This window comes from Tiliqua scincoides, chromosome 3 (assembly GCF_035046505.1).
Source record: "Tiliqua scincoides isolate rTilSci1 chromosome 3, rTilSci1.hap2, whole genome shotgun sequence".
Taxonomy (NCBI): Eukaryota; Metazoa; Chordata; class Lepidosauria; order Squamata; family Scincidae; genus Tiliqua; species Tiliqua scincoides.
Genome location: NC_089823.1, coordinates 138698600 through 138717746, shown reverse-complemented (window position 1 = coordinate 138717746; position 19147 = coordinate 138698600). Strand labels below are relative to the sequence as shown.

Sequence of the window (19147 nt, the reverse complement as noted above, 5' to 3'; positions counted from 1 at the left end):
CTGCTCCTGTATTTCAGGAAAAAGTGTTACCAAAAGCCCAATCCTAGGCACGTCTACTCAGAAGTCCCATTATAGACAATGGGGCTTACTCCCAGGAAAGTGGGGCTAGGAGAGGAACTTGAGAGCCCAGCCCAGCCCAGCCCAGGCATGTCTACTCAGAATTCCCATTATAGTCAATGGGGCTTACTCCCAGGAAAGTGTGGCTAGGATTGTGGCCCAACACCCCTCCTCTGAAAGGCAAAGGAAAGGCAGGGAGGATCCCTTTGGGGAGCTGCAGGCAACTGTGGCAAGGAAAAGAGAAGGACCCTCAGCCAGCCCATTCTTGGGCTGGTGGCCTCAGCAGACTTGATTGCTTCCTACATGCTTCCCTGTCCCTGGCTCCCTCATTCTCACTCCGCCCAGACCTCCTCCAGGTTTTTCTGGTTGCTCATTCAGCACCTAGGGCGGACAAGAGACTTGATACCCAATCCTAGGTGTCTCTACTCGGAAGTAAGACCCACGATCGGGACTTATTTCCAGGTAAATGATGATAGGGTTGCAGCCTTCCTCTTGCTTAGCAGCAGGAGATGCAAAGCAGCCTCACCTGCTCCTTTTTTGCTGCTGCCACGTGAGGGTCAAAGCAGTTGCTTTTCCCAGGCGGGACTGCTACCTGCTGCCTATGTCCTCTGGCCCCACGGATAGCAGTTGAAAACCGCTGAGCTAGATCCACATGCTATCTGTTGATTCTGTAATGGAATGCCTGGGGATGTTCTTGCACTGGATCATCCTGTCTAATCACACAGTGCTTTGCACATTCCTGGATCAACTTGGAACAATTCTTAAAGCTACAATTATTGTGGTGGAGGATGATGGCACAGAACATAAGGCTGCATCAGTCACACTATTCCACCTTCAGGCATACAATCTCTCCACTTTCTATGGCTACTTCAGAAGTCAGGAGCTGGAGTAACTGGTAGTTCAAACAGAGATAATTTTTTTTTAAACATAAAGAAGGATTTTATTTCTGAAACAGTTGTGCCATGTTACCTGTCAAATATTCCAAAAACAGTTTTAAATGATGCAGTTGCTACATTCAAATACAGAAGCAGTTAATTACATAAACACATGAAATAAATGGGTTCTCAGAAGGGGGGGTCATGCAGCCCTTCAGTGATGCGACCTCCTTGTACTTCTCCCCCACCCCCCTGTCTTGCAGAGGAGCAAGCCTGGATAGGAAAGCCTCCATCAGAGTGGCCTGCCTTTCTGTGAAGGTACTCTTTAAGTGCTGAGCATCTTCAACAGCCCCAACCAGCATCCTTATGTCCTGGGATCTTGGCTTCATCAAGGGCTCAAGCTTAGTGGTCTTATTATCCAGGGCTCACTCCTGGCTGGCTGCTGCCCTCTCCAAACTTATATTCCACTCTTGGAAATCTCTGTCTTAGAGGTAGTTTAGGGTTTCCATGATGCTATTCGCTCATTTCCCAGTTCATCTGCAAGAGCTCCTGGGAGAACTTTAGATGCTGCTGCTTCTGTCTGTTCCTTGGATACCCCATCCTTGCCCCCACAATCATCTGACTTTTCCATTGCTTGACTTCTGCAAAAGAGAACACCATTTTGAATAGTGCAGTGTGCCATGCCTGCCTGATCCTTACCGCAATCACAGCGCTAAGGGTGGGAAAGGCCCTCATGCGCTTCCTGCTCTTGACAGCTTCCCTCCCCACTTTCCAAAGCATTGGATTTTAATGGTCTGATGGCTAAAAGACACCCCCCCTCCACCACCACCAACTGGCTGTCCTCCCCACTTCCCAAAGCATTTTCCACAGGGGTTAGGGTGTAATTACCTGTATGTTCGGAGCCTGTTGCAAAGGATTGTCAAAAAGCAGCAGGATGCCTGCATCATCCAAGGCTTGGGAGGACTCATCTGATGCTGAAGGTTCTGGCTGTAGGGAGGAAGACTCCTCTGGGTCGACGGGAACCAGGTTGAGGAGGACCACTTCTTCCTTGGCACCCACTTCTTCCCCTGCATCCCTTAGTGTGGCACTGCACCTCCCCTGCTGGATCACCCCTGAGCCACTCATGTGGGATATGACCACCCCACAGCACACACAGAGAAACACGGATGTCAAGGAAGGGCATGGTTGTCCTGGAGCACCCAAAGCAACTATTGCCCTCCCTGACAAGTTTGTACTTCCTCAGTTCCTTGACTTTGCTTCTGTATGCGTCAAGGTCCTTCTAGTAGCCCATGTTGAGCTTCTCTGAAATGTAGAGAAACTGCTCCAGATTTCTGTAGTTTTTGGTGAGAGCTCCCTGGACCACCTCTTCCCACCAAATATCTATGAAGGTTCTTAATTCCTTCTGACTCCATGAAGGATTTCCTCAGAAGATGAGGAAGCCCTGCCCCCCATGGCTGAGAGGAATAGCGTGAGTAGCAGGAATATCTTTTCTGTCATGGGTCAATGCAATGTTATTCTCAGAGAAATAGTTCAAACTATCTCCAATTTTGTGCTTTCTCTCCTCAACACAAGCAAGGGGAAGGAGACTGTTGCCCTTAAAAAACAAGGAGAGGAGGAGCTGTGGCAAAGAAGGGCTCCCCTGGGGGATAATCTAGAGCAGGGGTCTCCAAATTTTTTGGCCAGAGGGCCGCATCAAATATCTGGTGTGGTGTGGAGGGCCAGAAAAAAAATTTAAATAGAGATGGAACTTAGATGAGTGAATAAATGAATGAATGGGCTCATTCATTCAACCTCTCTGGCCCTCAGAACATCCTCCAGACACAATCAGAGCACAGTTCTGTTCGCATTCCTTTGAGTGGGCCAGAGGCTTTCAGGGACAAGAGGTTGGCCGTGGGCCAGAAAGAGGCTTGCTGTGGGCCGCATCTGGCCCCTGGCCCGGGGTTTGGAGACCCCTGATCTAGAGCACCATATCACTTCTCAAACTCACAGAAATCAAAACTCACATGGATTTTGCAACCATATTTTCAAAAATCTGCACTGAAGACTCCGAACTCAGGGATTAAGAAATGAAAAAGTGGGAAAGAGGTACCTGGATATTCTGTGGTAAAAATGTTTCATAGAAAAGGACATGCACTTTTTATTTCAACATAAATATTTAAACATGCACTTATTCCGTGAGAAATGTCCATTTTCATGTGGGTTTTTGCATGTTTGATATGGGCCTTCATCAAGTAAAACTAGTGTGTCACTATGGCTAAGAGTGTGAGCTGGAATGTCTTTGATTTTATGAGATGGTATTTGGCAATTCTGCCATTTGCAATATGGGGATAATAGTTCTGGCCTACCTTACTGGACAGTTCAAAACAGATAATGAATGCCTTTGAACAACTGAAAATGTTTACTGTAAAACTAAATACAGGTCCAGCCTTGTTATATATGGATTTTTTATACACGGATTTGACTCAACTCGAATGGCCACTGCAAATGAGAAGGAATGTGCTGATCCCTGGAGAAGGGGAAAAATGCACCCCTTTAAAATCACAATTTAAAAAACTGGAATGTCTTTAACAATAGCCTCAATAGTTAATGAGAGAGAGGGGGCAGCTAGCTCACAATCCATCAGTCCTTCTCTCTCCAGGCGACCGCTCCCTTCCCCCCAGCATGTGAAAGGAGGGTGATCACTTTGCATTGGTGAAGGGAAGTAGCCCTGCACTGGGGCTGCTCGATTCTGCAACAACTCTTGAGCTGGTGCAGAATCAAGAAGTCCCGTGTCAGGCCATGAGGCACGACACAGGGCTTAGGATGTGGTGGAGCTCAGCTCCACCAGTCCTGCACCCCTCCCACTCCACTCCCTCCTCCACCATGCTTCATCCCTGTCCTCCGCCCACACTCCCTGCACCTCCCCACACCCTGGAAGACTCCCCCCATACCTCCACTCACCTCTCCACTGCCTGGCACTTCGGGTGAGCTGCTGGGCGGTGGAACGTCGGCCCAGCGCCAGAGCTAGCCCAGCACGGACTTGTGCTGGGCTAGCTCTGGTGCTGGACCCATGGTAGAGTTTGCTGACCTGCCTTATGGTACGCTTGTGACAGTGTGCGCCAGCGGTAAGCTGGCACACAGGGCTCTGGATCGGGCCCTTAATCTTTTACCGTGTTTTTTAATTTCTTATTTGTCTTTTGGTTGTCACTGACTTTACATGACCATGAGCACCTACTGGCAGAGATATGATTACAATATTTCAGAAAGAAAGAACCTTGTCTAGCAATATGCATATTAGTGCACCAACCTATGCCCTCATATGCCCAGTCCCCAAACATAATACCAACTCTACAAAATGCACCAAAGGTTGTCTGTCTTCCTATTCTAAACGGTTTTAAACAGTCCCAATAAACAGACCCTCAAAGTCCAGCTTTCCAAAGAAAGAACCTGACCTAAAATTCCCCCAGACAGCAGCAGCACCATCATTAAATAGATATATACTCAGAAGAGAATTTAACCACAATTTTCTGGCCTGTTTACCTGTTACCTGCTTCTTCATTATGCAGTGCCTTCCAAAAATGAGGTTGACTTTGTTATTACAGCCACTATTTATACAAAGCATACCATAAATAGAGAAAAGTAGACAAGTAATGGGACTAGACTGGCTGACTTACCGGTCCATACTGGTTCATTTCCTTGTTCTGTGTTTCCTGAAGGGCTGCAACTGTTGCTGTGGCTGTAGCTGTGGCTGTAGCTGCTGCTGCCGCAACTGCAGCTGCTGCCGCTGCAGCAGCTGGTTGAGTGAAATCGGCAGGTGGCCTGGTGTGGGGCGGCATTCCCATTCCTGCAGGATTATTGGGGCCTCCAGGATAGCTAGGATGCAAGGAAGGGACATGAAATTTAAAAAAAAAATTAGAGAATAAAAATGTCAAAATAAAAGTGAGAATTGAGACATGAATTGAAAAATAAATAAATATATCAATAAATTCACAAGTTGAATTTGCACATCAAAATACAGGTCTGCCCCCCAAATATTTTGCACATCAAAATACAGGTCTGCAAGGGTTCAAATAAATTTATAAAAAAAATTTATCAATTATAATAAAAAAAGAAATCATATATGCGTTGAGTCATTATTTGCAAGGGCTCCGTTCCCAGAACTTAGGTGGATGGCAAAAACTGCATTAAAGCAAATCCATTTAAAAAACAATGTCCCTTTGCTAGGTGATTTAAAAGCAGCCTTGCTGACCTTTGAGATGTAAGACAGAGTCATCAGACAGACAATTCATCAATCAGTCTCTCTCCAGGTCCTTAGAAAGGCTGCACTCTGAGCCAGCGACCCTTTTCTTCACCCAGAGCGCAGCGCTGGGAAAAATGCAAAGTCATTATCTTTCTTTCATGTGCTCAGGGGGAAGGAAGGGGTTGCTTGCCTTGGAATGAAGCTGTTCTAAGTGCCTGGAGAGAAAATGATTGATGGATTGTCAGCTGACTGCCCTCTCTCACATTAATGAGCTACTGTTAAACAACTTTTTTCCTTTAATTGAAAGGGCCCTTCTCATCACATTGAGATAAATCCGTGGGTGAAAAATCCGTAGATAATAAGGCTACACCTGTATAATAAAAAGGCACACTATATCAACAACAGAGGAAGAGTTGTTCAACCAACTGCTTGTGTAAACAAAAAAGCTTTCACAAAGTTGTGGCAAGATTGCACAGAGGGGGACCAACCAGTGCATTCTTGGGTGAACCTGGGAGAAGAAAGGAACCTCCGTGTGATCCAGAAATCAGTCGTTCAGTGCTAAAAATAGCTTTATAGGCTGGGAAATAGTGTGGTTTGGCCTTGAAAAGGCAGAAATCTCAATATTTGTGCACTTTTTTGTTTTTAAAGGCATCTGAATTTGGATTCCAGTAACCACAGAATGGAACCCTTGCAGATACTGGGGGGTAGGCCTGTATTCTGATGTGCAAATTCAACTTGTGAAATTATTTAAATTTTCTGTGATGGCACAACCCACTCTACAGCAAGCACAATGTTGGTCAGACTAAGTCAGGCCTTGAATTCAGTAGTAACATTAAAGGTTCATTTTCCCACGCAAAGCGTTAACACTTTGATCTATCAATTTCCTTTGCGTACTAGCTTAGCAAAATGTTAATCATTACTAAGCCTTCGGTTTGTGTCACAATTTCAGTGTTAATTAAAACTTTATTTTAGGTGTTTATTAGACCTAATTGATTGACCTAAGTCATTTGCAAATCATTTCCTGCTACTGTGATTAATTTCCCTTTAAATCTAGGCTTCTTTTTTTTTAAAAGCAATTACGTAATTTTACTAGGCATGGTTAATCTCCTGGGCTTTGTACAATGTTATCCATTATGCCATCCTGTAAGGCCCAGTCAAATTATAACCTCTGTTCCGGTATTAAAAAGAACCCAGAACACTCCATTGCACATCTACCCACCTTCTTTAACTGCCTCTACATGTATTAGCATGTACATGGAATTCACTACACAAGATATTGTGAAGGACATTAGCTTAGTTGACTTTAAGGAGGGATCAGACAAATTCACGGAAAATAATTCTGTCAATGGTTATTAGCGGGGACAACTAAATGGAACCTCCATAAGGCAGTATATCATGACATCTGGAATGCTAGAAAGAGGCAACAAGAGAATGCCATTACCATCATGCCCAAGTGCACTGGACTGGCCACAGGTTAGAAAGATAATACCAGACTAGACGGTCTGGATTCAGCAGGGCAGTTCTTATGTGCATGTCTGTCATAAGTTTCAGAAATGTGCAAGCCAAAAATCCATTACGGGGTACAAGCCATGATGTGTATGCGCAACCTCCTGATTTTAGAAATGGGCTATGTCAGAAGGCCAGATGCAAGGGAGGGCACCAGGATGAGGTCTCTTGTTATCTGGTGTGCTCCCTGGGGCATTTGGTAGGCCGCTATGAGATACAGGAAGCTGGACTAGATGGGCCTATGGCCTGATCCAATGGGGCTGTTATTATGTTCTTATGTTATGTTCTTGTCCTTTCAGCCTGTGTTCCCAAAAACACATCTATTTGCTGCTTAGGAGGCTCAACTGGACAACATGCCATTTTTATACCACAAACCAACCAGACTTACCTTCCTCCAAAGCCTCCACTCCCTGGGTAGTTGGGCCTTCCATACATGCCCTGCTGTATGTATGGCTGATTTGAGCCAGCCTTAGAGGAGAACTGCTGCTGCTGCCCAGCAAACTGAGGTGAATTCATGCCGGGATTGCTGGTAGTCATCCCAGAAGCCATGGGATTTCCTGCTGGGTTCATAGGGTTGTTAGCATTTGCCATGGGATTTCCCAGTACCTGATTGAGAGAGAGGAGGAAAAGACTTTCAGATACATTACTTTACATGGGAACGGATGTGGCTTTAAGAAGCTGCTCCACTTTGCTGTAGGCAGAAAAACTGCACCAGAGAATACCACAGTGGAAAGCACCCCATCTTCTTACAAATCACAATAAGGCATTGCACACACATCCCAGTTGAGTTTCAAAAACAAAAAAAAGAACCAATTTGGTGTTTGGATTACAGGTCTGGAGACTGTGGGCCCAATCCTATCCAACTTTTCAACACCGGTGCAGCCGCAATGTGGTCCCAAGGTTAGGGAACAAACATTCCCATACCTTGAGGAGGCCTCCCCAACATAGGATGCAGTGCATACCCCATTGGCACAGCAGCACTGGAAAACTGGATAGGATTGGGGCCTGAGTTCAGAGACAGAGGGCATTCATGACATTACATAAAGTTATGATATTCTGGACCAGGAAAATAACCTTTTCTATAAGAATTCACGTTTTTCAACAAATAAGGTTATAAGCATGGTTGAATTTGAGCTAGGGGTTATCAGAGTAGAGTTAAGGAAGTGCAGCTAAATAAAAAGAATGCCTGAGCATATGTAAAATGCAGTATTCTTCATTTCACAAATTCACAGGCCAGGATATACACCTGATTTCAAGATACAAGGTTTCAGGTAGAAGGATGCAGATTTCACATAGGCAGGAGCCTCAATGCCTCTCTCTGGAGAAAATGACTCACTGACTATTTGGCAGCTCTAATATCCCCAATTCATCACTTTCAATCAAATTTGGCCTCCAGAAATGTGAACAATTACTACTGAAAAAATCCTGCCTGCAGGCAACAAGCCCTGTTAACTAGTACACAATGATCTTACTCTCACAAACAGGAGATAAAGTGGTACACCTTTGTCTGGAACGTATTTGTATTGGTAAGGTATTGGCAGTTATGTTAAAATGGAAGCAATTGAACTATGAGGCTTGGAAGAAGAGGTCTGACAAGTTTTAGGCTGCTGGCAACCCTGGTAGGTGTACCCATTCCATTACAGAGGGCAAAGCTTCTTTGTATTCAGAAAGCTATAAGTTCAATCCCTGGCAAGTCCAGTTAAAGGATCTTAGGTAGCAGGCAGGAAAGTTTGAAGTCTTGGGAAAGGTGCTGTTGGACAGAGTGGACAATACCAGGCTACAGAAACCAATGTTTGACTCTGTATAACCGAGCTTCATATACTCATATTCCTGACCCAAAGCCTTCTTATCCCAAGCACCCACTTAGCCAATGTTTTTAAACTATGATTCACATTGTTTTAATGTTGGAAGCCATTGCAGAAGCCCTTGGGGTTTGTGGAGGCAGACATTGTAGAAGAGAAGTCAAAAATGAATAATTGTACACAATGAATAATTGTACACAATCAGTTTTAACATCTGCTGCCCCCCATAGTGGCTGCGGTAAGTGTGGTAAGGGGTCTCTTATAATATGACAGAAGGTGCTGGGGTTAAACTCTTGGCTCATGCACAGTTGACCCCAAAGAAGCTGCATCTGATTTGACACTTGTGCCCAGTGTCCTCTGAAATGCCACAGGGAGCAGTGTGATGCATCTTTCAACTCTGGGCTGGGATCACTTTAGCCAGCCATCTTGTGCTGACAAGTATACTGCTTTAAAATGCTGGTATTCATAGCAGACTGGCCTGTACTACTGTTACCAATGCTGGGGGAAAAATAACTGGGCTACATACTTAGCAAAGACTGTCTGAATATATATGAATGGGTATGAGTGAAACTGATGCTCATTCCTCAGTCTCTTTAAAACTATAAAGGCAAAAGATGGATGTCAATTCCAAAGTAACAGGAAAGCGATTTAGGGAAACTTACTGAATCCCAGTCTATTTTTTCTATATTTCTGACAGATGATCACAATCCAACAGGACTTCCTCCACATAAATCTCATTTAAACAATTGCTCTTGTGCACTTCTGCTTCATTTCAATGGAAAATGCACAAAAGTCCTAGCAGGTTGTATCAAAGGCTCACATGAAATTACTTGTCTCATCTCAAGTTTGCGAAAAATGAAACAGGTCAATTTTGGGCACTTGTAAACTTATTCACGATGATCTCATACTGATCATCTTGGCAATCTTCTTCTCTCCTTTGCTCTTGCTATCCTTTGCTTCATTTGCCCACACTCCCATTTCATGTGATTTGCTACACTGAGACACAATTTTGGGTAACGATGTCTTGTTAAAAATTATGTGGATAATCAGAGACTAGCAAATGCAATGCAATGTGGACAAATAAGGTTGAGAACTGAGAGCAAAGAGGATGGTGCTGGAAAGCAATAGCAACAGCCAGGGAGACATATGCATCTAAACAATACAAATATTCATTGAGATGAATGTTTGGGAAGGCGAAATTCATGTGAATATTGAGACAAGTATCAACATGAAAGAACATTTGAAGCAACCTTATTTGTTTCTTGTTTCTCTTCTGTTTTTCACACCTTGTCCTGTCTCGCTTTGGAAAAGCGCTCTGTTACACTTACCAAGTCTGTCATGAAAAAGGTCTATCAAGTAGACAGAGCCACAAAATTTATACTTACCTGGCTCTGGGAGGTATTGGTCACACCCCATACTGTAGTGACCACCGATAGAGAGCCTGGTGGTTGGTTGGTGTTTTGCTGCCAAGGAACAGAATCATAAGGAAAAGACCCATCACTGTAGAAAGGAAAAAAACAAAACAAAAACACACACATATAGGAAATAAAAGTCAAACTTTGTATCATTTAAATGAGTGCTCAAGCTGGATGGGAACAGCAATCTTTTAATTTTTGAGTGGATTCAGCACCCCCTCCCCCCAACACTGTGGCTTGGTAAACTGCCTGATAGTGATAACATTTACAAAGTTAATAGTTTCTGTTTAGTTGTAAGGAGAGCAATTGCCTTTGCATCAGCGAAAAAAAGAAATACATTTGTCAGTGAAGCACAAATGCATATGGCAATGATTATGGAGGTGAATGGCAATGAAATTAGCTGAAGCATGAAGAGTTTCACTTTTGAAACTATACTACCTGCAGAAGTTGCAAATGGCAATGAATTCTTGGAAGTGGATTTTTAACAAAGTGGATTACTGGATAGAGGTATTTTGCCAATGTCATCTGTTTTTAAACTCTTGGGTATTCATGGCTCTAGCTTTCTTGACCCAGGTCTAGACTCCAGCCCTGAATGCTTGCTCTGGCTCACAACAGTGCCGGTAGAGCCTTTAAGGCAACAGCAATTACCAAGTGGTTTAACATGGGGAAAAGGGGAGATAAGGATCAGGACCAGTGCACAGGAGAAGAGAGAATTTCACCCTGTGACTCAGCCTCAATCCAGACCATGACTACTACTTGCCCTGGAAGTAAAACTGCCACTGCCTGATATTTAAGAGACAAAATAAAGCATACAAGGGCCAATGATGTGCTTAGTGCAACATACGGTTTAGCTCTCACACACTGCATAAGCAGTACAACCAAAATATTATTAGCAAAGGGGTGTTCTATATGACGGCTAGTGTAGTAACTAAGATTTAACCATAAACCAGGATGTCCTGAAGCAAAACCTGCCTCTACAAATTATTTAGGAGGTGCCCCTCTCTCTCAGCCTCAGGTGCCCCCCTTCCATCTGCAGTCTGGAGATAACACCACTGTCCTGGCTTACAGGGCTGTAGAAAGTACTGGATACTGAGATGGTGCATGTAAAGCGCTCTGATACTCAAAAAGCGCCATATAAATGCTGACATGAATGTTAGAAATAAAAATCCGGATGTAATAAAATCCTAAATCATCTGAAACATACAAACTAGGATTGTTTTCCCCTGTAAATTATGTTCCTGCATATAAATACATGCAACCTGGTCTGTCTTTTTGCTTTATAACTCACTTCAATAAGAGGCTAAAACACACACATATATATATCCAAAATACATATATGACCTTCAATTATAATGGCCACACTTGGTAGAAAAATCTACAAATAAGATGCATGATCCACTCATACCACAAGAAAAGCCTCCATGTGCAGAGGATTCCTATAGAACACAACCAAGTTGTTCTGTCCACAAACAGCCCTGCCAAGATGGGCATGTGCAATGTCAGTATGATGGTATCTCAGGGTCAAATGAGAAACATGTGTATCCTTCCCATATCTTCCTTCCATATTGGATACTGAAGAGGGCTGGATGGGTGATATGGGAGGCACACTCAGACTTCTCATTTCTCCTAATGTCCCACCATACTCTCTTGTGTGCATATCGGAAGGGAGGGGGAAACAGGGTTTATTAAGCCTATTGGAATCCTCTGTGTGGCTGCTGCACCTGAAATGCAAGTGGATCATGCCCATAATCACTCTGTTTCAATTCATTTGTAAACATATTATTTGTTTTCAAAACTAGATTGTTCTTTTTGTCTTGTGTGCCTGTATTAACTGACAACATACATATCACCTTTCTTTTCGAAGAACAGGTGCAAGTCACCAATATAGGCATGCAAAGGTAAAATGTTGAACATGCCAACGCTCTTCCATCAAACAATATTTTACAAAGGACAAATACAAATGTAATAAATAAATAAAAATATGGACATTTGGTGCTGGAGCAAAGTCAATATATTTTTGTTGCAATAACTGACTTGACTTAAGATGCAATTCTGTATATACTTTCCTGGGAGTAAGCTCCACTGAATGTAGTGGAGTGGACATGCATAGAATTGCACTGTAAGTTTTGGTACTATGCTTTTTAAGTGCTTGAGCATTTGAGGGATGCTCAATTCATTAGAGACAAAGGTAGGGCACACATATAATGGAAATGACCCTATGCTAGAAAAGAATTGCATATTCTGAAGTTCAGAAATGGGGGGCTGACAATTAAAAACTTGCAGTGGTGTTTTCATTATCCAAACATGGGGGCCCAGAGACAACAATTCACAATCAAAACAGACCCAATAGGTCTCACCTGTTGAAAGTGATTGATGTACAAAATCATAATAAGTAGCAATACAAATGGCAAAAATAAACTGAATTTGAAACATTTGTGCTTGTAGCTATGAGACATAAATAAACTAGAATGTTTTGACTTTGAGAGCATCTCTTTAAAACAGATGCTGAAAATGACTAGAGTGCTGCTCACTGGGATGCAACGGTAACCAAAATTCAAAGGGTGCTTTGGGGGCTTCCTCCCAAATGATTTGTCTTAAAATAGGTTGACTAGATATTTATGAACAAGAATGGGGGAGGTTCTAGGTTTCCTTAGGAAGGCAATGTCTTACAATGTCTGTGGATATTTCAGTCTACATAAATATTTACCTTCAATCAGTTGGTTGATACTGGGTGCCCTAATTTAAATGAGTTGCACTAGTGGTACTATTTGTCAGGGGATTCTTGCTGATGCTGTTGGGGAATATTTAAAAAAAAAGAAAGACAGGAAAACTAGCGAGAGAGATGGACATATACGGTTAAAAATTAGAAGTGGGTCCCATGTAACACTGTGGGGCTAAAGGATGAAGACAATTGCATCCAGGGACACACAACTAAGCCTAGTTATAATGCATCTGTCATGTGTAACAAAATCTAGAAATGCTACATGATCTGTCTATCTTAACTAACATCCTCTTTTTCTCTGACTAAGCTACATTTAGGAAAAACTATGTTCTTGACGCGATTGTCAGCACACAATGTGGAAACAGGTTCCACTGTGAACACAGAGACTTATTCCCTAGTAAATGTGCTGAGAATCAGGATGCCAACTTCATAGCACAATGTGATGTTATGAAACATAAAAAGCAAATCCCTCTATCAACAGTGGAGTAAAACATGGGGAAAAAATCAAACAGGGAAAGGAAGTGTAAGATTAAAAAAAAATGAAGCTTGGGTCCACTGGGTCATTACTTTCCCTCTTTGGTCAGAATCACATATTATACAGTCAACTCCCATTTTCCCAACTCCAGTTCCCACTTCTCTCCTGCGAAGTGGTGTCTGAAGGGAATGATTTGCAGGGGAAAAGTGCCAAGCAGATGAGGTGCTTACCCCTTCCCCTGCCTGCTACTTTCCCCTGCAACTTCCCCCAACTGTTCTATCGAGCCCTCTAGATTCTTGGCTGGGGAACTAACCATCAAAAACTTGCACGAGGAAAGGAGAAGCACTTCTTCTCCCACCCATTGTTTCTTCCCTGAAAATCGTCCCCTCCCAACACTACTTCATAGCAAAGTGGCAGCCACGGGTTTGGAAATGCAATTTAACAGAGCATATAGGTCTGACCCAAGTCTCTTAGTGGTTCCGTAACCTGGATTTCCCAATCCATTTATAGCACATACCAACATCTACAAGCTTAAAGACAGTGTTGCCTTCCCAGACTCCGTCTACAGCTCCTCCTCACAATGCTCACATTTGCTGTGGCTTTGTTCCTCAAACCATTAGTTAATAGCACACCTAAAAACTGTTTGCTGGGCTTATACTAATAAGGTACATTGCAGGCAGGCAGCACACCTCCTGACACTTTCAAAAATGCACTAAGAAAACTCCAGTGGCCGAGGAAGAGGAACCCAGTGGATGGGTTCAGAGCCTTGGGCTCACTGGGTAGTTCTAGAAGACATCTTCCTCTCTTAAGGTCAGCAAATCTGCAAATAACAGATTGTCCTCTCTATCGTGCAAGGATGAATGAGGCAAAAAAAAAAAGTTTCTTCCCACCCTGAGGCTTAGTGATTGGGCACTAAGAACAGTCTAAAACAGGAGTGTCCAAACTTTTTGGCAGGAAGGCCACATCATCTCTCTGACAACGTGTTGGGGGCCGGGGGAAAAAAGAATTAATTTACATTTAAAATTTGAATAAATTTACATAAATGAGTATATTAGACATGGAACTTATATGAATGAAAGAAGGTCTTGCAATAGCACCAAGGACTATAAAAGGCCTTGCACAAAGCAAGGTCGGCCTTTCCTTTGCTGCTGCTGCTGCTGCATCACAGATGTGAAACAGCAAGCAGTAGAGGGAGCCCTCGTCCCACAGCTCATGCGAGAGGTCAAACAGTTGTCCTCATGCTGAGAGCAGTTCTGTCGGGCCAGCGCGGGCTCCAGCAAGACTCCGGAGGGCCAAAGTCTCATTGGAGACTGGGGGCTCCCCGTGGGCTGGACTGAAAGTCTCTGAGGGCCGCAAGTGGCCCCTGGGCCAGGGTTTGGGCACCCCTGGTCTAAACTATTAACTACCTCACCCCACCTAAAATGTCCCTATACCATTTTTGCCCAGCTTGAAATATAACGCAATTGCTCCCTATTATTAACCTTGGAATATCTCCCCTTTGCCATTTCCCTTAACTCAAGTTGCAGATTTGTGCTGTGGCACTGTCCACTCTTTTGCCCCAACTCTCTTTTCACTGTCTCTTGAAGAATACAAGTGAAGGAGTGAAGGCAACTTTCTGCAAGTTTCCCCAGCACTGAAACATGGGGCAGGGATTTGTTGTCAGGAATAGGCCTCAAGTGGATGAAAGCACGGACCACTACAGAGATTATTCCTGATATGCTAAAGGCAGGGAATGAACCTGGAGGCTTCTGGTTAAAGGTGAATTTATTGCTACAGACTGTCTATCTCTCTCTCTATGGTTGATCCACAGAGGACAAGGGAGTCTTTTACAGCCTATTTCAGAGCCTGGCTCTTTAGCGCAAGCTGTAGAGACTCACGCTTTCAGCTCTGGAGGTCCCCGTTTCAATCTCTGGGGTCTGTCAAGATGGCAGCCGTCACATATGCACCTATGAATTAGAAGGGAAAGTGTAGGTCCAGAATAAAAATTGAAAGCCCTAACAATGCACATTGATTACCCTACTTTGCATTTGGTTTCTGGTCCTCACAATTCTGCTGTCTACTTCTCAGGCTAAGTAACACTTATAGCTCCCTCAAGACAACAGACAGATACGTACAAACCCCAGCTGTCCTCAAACACATGCAAACTCAGACTTTCCTCTCTTCAAACCCACTTTATATGACTCATGCTACAATGTGCTCTTATATTTAAATGGAAAAAATGGCAGTATTTAATGAAAAGCTGTTGTCATAAACCACCAAAGGTAAATGTAAACACACCATCAAATATTAAAAGTATGAAAATTGCTAATACTTTTTTACATAGTAATTGTTGCATGAAAATAGGGTAAAATCCTGAGATGGCTGAATGAGGAACCTACACAATACATGGGACACAGGGATGCTGTTGAAAACATTAATCTCATGTGGAGTTCTCCCCGAAACATAATGGGTCACTTACCCCATACCTCTACATCTCTTTGTTCTTACTAATAACACCCAATGATAAGAACATAAGTAAAGCCCCTGCTGGATCAAGTCAAAGGCCCATCCAGCATTCTGTTTCCAAAGATGGCTAACCAGATACCACTGGATGAGGTGAGTGCAGAAACACAATAACACAGGTGGTGTTTCCTACTTGTTCTGGGGCTAAACAGGGAAAATATGATGCAGAGATTCTGATTTTTGGTGGCATACCAGTGTTGCCCATAACCTGGACTTCTGCTCTCACTAAAAGCTTTAAAATAATATTGGATTTGTTGCAAACTGCAAACTATGGATGTGAATTCATGCATAACAAACCTGAAATTGTGAAAGAACTCTGTGCCTCTATTAAAAACACAATTCATCTCTCAGTTTAGATCACAATGCTGGACATTAACCAAGTATCAGCTGTGACACAGAAACCAGTAATACAGATAGTAAAATTATTGATGAGTACAGGATAACATGAACTCATAACTCTGAAGGTGCAACTCATAGCTGGTGCTAGACATTGACTTAATTAGGCAAATGATGAAGTGCGCAATAGCGTAATGGGCCTTTTATGCCAACATGCTCAACCTGCATGGGGTGTCCAGAAAGACTGGAGGCAATGCAAGTCTCTCTCATGAGTAAAGAAAGAAACTGTGTATGTCACAGAGGAGTTGGAGTGCTTGTAGGAGATTAGTTGATAGGAAACTGCCTTAGGTTGAGTCAGACCATTAGTCCATACAGCTCAACACTGTTCACTCTGGTAGTCATTTTCCAAGGTCTCAAGTGGAGATGTTCCCAGTCAGACTACTTGACATCCTGGAGCTGGAGAACCCAGGGATTGGATCTGGGACTTTCTGCATGCAAGACTTTCTGCTCTACCCCCAGGATGAGCACTGGCTCAGAGAAGAACAAGGTGAGTAGTAAGGGCTGAGGTATTCAATCTGGGCTCCCTAGGGAGGCGTGGCTAGCCCCTAGGGTCTTCGTGAGGCATCTTGGGGAGAGAGGTGGCCACAGCTGCTCAGCTGCACGTGCTGCCTCCCTACTTGCTGCTTTTCTGCGGCTGTGAACGAGGTGGGTGGGGCAGTGTGAGGTGGGGAGGGAGTGCGAAACATGGTGGGGGAAGGTGGGAGAGAAGGCTGGCTGGGCAGCTGCAGAGGTGCTGCATCTCATCAGCACAGGGCCCGCTCCTGGCAGGCTTCAAACTGGGAGAGAAGCCTGACCTAGAGAGAACAGCTCAGCGCTTTCCTCTGCTTAGGAAGGAGGGAGCCCAGCCTGCTCTTAGTGAGGGGGTGGGTGTCCAAATGCCACAGCCTGCATGCCTCCATTTTGCTTGGGGGGAATAGGGGTGGCATCTGCATGTTGGGGTGTATGTGTGTGAGCATGCCCCCATCTGTTCTGGGGGTGAGTTGTAATCTTGTCCTGTGTGGCTGCAATCCTATCCACACTTTCCTGGGAGTAAACCCCATTGACTCAAATGGGACTTACTTCTGAGTAGAACTACATAGGCTTGGGGTCTGTGACAGCTTAACCAAGGATCTTCACCTTTCTCCTTTTCCTCCCCCTTCAAAAAAGAAAAAAAGCCGCTCTTGATCAGTCAAGCTTTGTCTCCACAAATTGATTAAAAAATAAAAATCCCCATTCCTTTTCAGCCATCCCCCTTTTTCCTCCTGTGCCTCCTTTGGGGGGGGGGTACTTCCCACATTGGCTGCTATTCAGACAAAAGGCACAATCCTAGCTAGATCTACTCAGAAGTAAATCCTATTGTGTTCAATGGGACTTACTCCCAGGAAAGTGGGGTTAGGATTCCAGACAAACAGTCTCTAGGTCTCAGTTTGCATCAGTTTGCAATTAGCAGATACACACAAAACAAAGTCTTCCCCTCCCCCAGCAAATTCATCACTTCTCTCCTTCCCTCCCTTTCCAAAACCCTCCAGGTGTGCTGCTAACAAACTCAGGGCACAATCCTAACCAGGTCTACTCAGAAGTAAGTCCTATTTTGTTCAATGGGGCTTACTCTCAGGTAAGCGTGGTTAGGATTGCAGCCTCAGAGTGCTGGCAGCTGTTCTTTTGTTTCTAGTGTATAATTATAACACCTTCACCCCCATTTTGGGGGTAACTGAGGCGAGGTGATGTAATGGGGAGCTGTGGCCAATGGCCACGAGGATCGGGGAGCCGTGTGCCGGAAAAGTTCGAGAACCATTGAGTTAGGGGAAGGAGACAAAACCAGGAAAGGAGGTCAGAGGCAGGTGGGAAAACGAAGGGAGCATTAGGGTGGAGTTGTACATGAACAAAGATGCATGATAATATGAGATATGGCCAAAGAGGGTGTACCATAAAAATCCAAAACTGGTGTGAATGTGAATGCACCAACTCAAACAGTCTGAACTGCTTGGTATAGCCTTTAACCATTCTTTAAAATGCTGTTCCTAAAAAAAAATCTCTATCCAAAACTCATTTTCTGTCAGGAAAAGCTAAAACTAATTGTCAATCAGTTAACACTGAGGAAAGCTGGTGTGGTGCATTGGTGAGCATCAGACTATGATCCGAGAGTCATGGGTTCAAATCCATGCTAAACCATGACACTCAATGGGTGGCTTTGGACCAGTCATAGTTTCTTAGCCTCGTTTCTCACAGAGTTGTTCTGTAGGGTGGGGGAGGAAGGAAACATGCTTCCTGTCCTGAGTTCTTTAGTGGAAGGGTAAGATAAACATATTAACAATGTGATTTACCCCGTGGTCTCTCCTTCATTCTCAAGCAACCATACACGAAGCTGTCAAGCCTGAATTTTTAAGTTTTGTTTCAAATATCTACGTGCAGCAAAGGATCTGGTGAACCTGAAACTCGCAGAACATTTATTATCAAAACGTCATCTTCACATCCTCAGTATAATTTACTGAGTTCAGCTGAGGGGTATTTTAGCATACTACTCAGCATGAAACTCAGAATTGCCTCCACATGTATGCGGCCAGGAAGTCACAGGGAATCCTTGCTCTCTGATGAGTGAATCTACATAATGCAACATTTTCAAATATACACCTAAAATTGCTTGGATGTGTATGAAAAGCATTGGATGAAGCAGCCTTGACAATAAAACTTACTGTTAACTCTTTGGTAAGCATTATTTCCATGGTATTCAGTTTAGAAAGCACATCTACAGTTAGAATTATGAGAAGTTCTAGAACACCCAGTAGAGCATCCTATTGCAAAGGAATACATTTAGAACTCCTTAGCAGTACGGGAGCTGCTGTAGAGTGTCTCCACCTTGAACCACTGCAGTACATAGGGTGCCTTGCTCATGTGAAAGTAAGGGCGCAATCCTAACTTGCGCTGGAACAGGCAAGCCAGGAGGATTGCGCTGTATCTAGCGCAGAATTGTGGCCAGCAGCGGCTTAGCCAGCAGCAAGGGGAAACTTTTCCCCTTACCCCAGGTAAGGGCTGCTGACCACAATGGGTCTCCTTGGACTTGCGCCACCTCCTGACTGCCAGATCCCAGCCCCGCCTCCCTCTTCTTGCCCGCCCGCCCCTGGGGCCGCCCATCGCCCTCCCTCCCCCCACCCAGGAACACCTCCCTCCGTCCTCCTCCCCGCCCCCCCATGCCTACCTT

General features: G+C 44.1%; 1 protein-coding gene across 6 annotated transcripts in view; it reads right to left on the bottom strand.

Annotated features, from left to right (window-relative positions):
* Window positions 1–19147, bottom strand: part of ZMIZ1 (zinc finger MIZ-type containing 1) — a 427264-nt gene that overhangs the window by 43688 nt on the left and 364429 nt on the right. For 4 of the 6 annotated variants that reach the window (XM_066619836.1, XM_066619835.1, XM_066619841.1 and 1 more), the window contains exons 9-12: window positions 14949–15017; window positions 9845–9959; window positions 7046–7263; window positions 4586–4784 (exon numbers count right to left, since the gene is read on the bottom strand). In XM_066619836.1, coding sequence (XP_066475933.1) covers window positions 4586–4784; window positions 7046–7263; window positions 9845–9959; window positions 14949–15017 — 601 coding nt within the window. The remainder of the gene's footprint in view (window positions 1–4585; window positions 4785–7045; window positions 7264–9844; window positions 9960–14948; window positions 15018–19147) is intronic. The other 2 variants (XM_066619838.1, XM_066619839.1) reach the window with 1 other exon arrangement.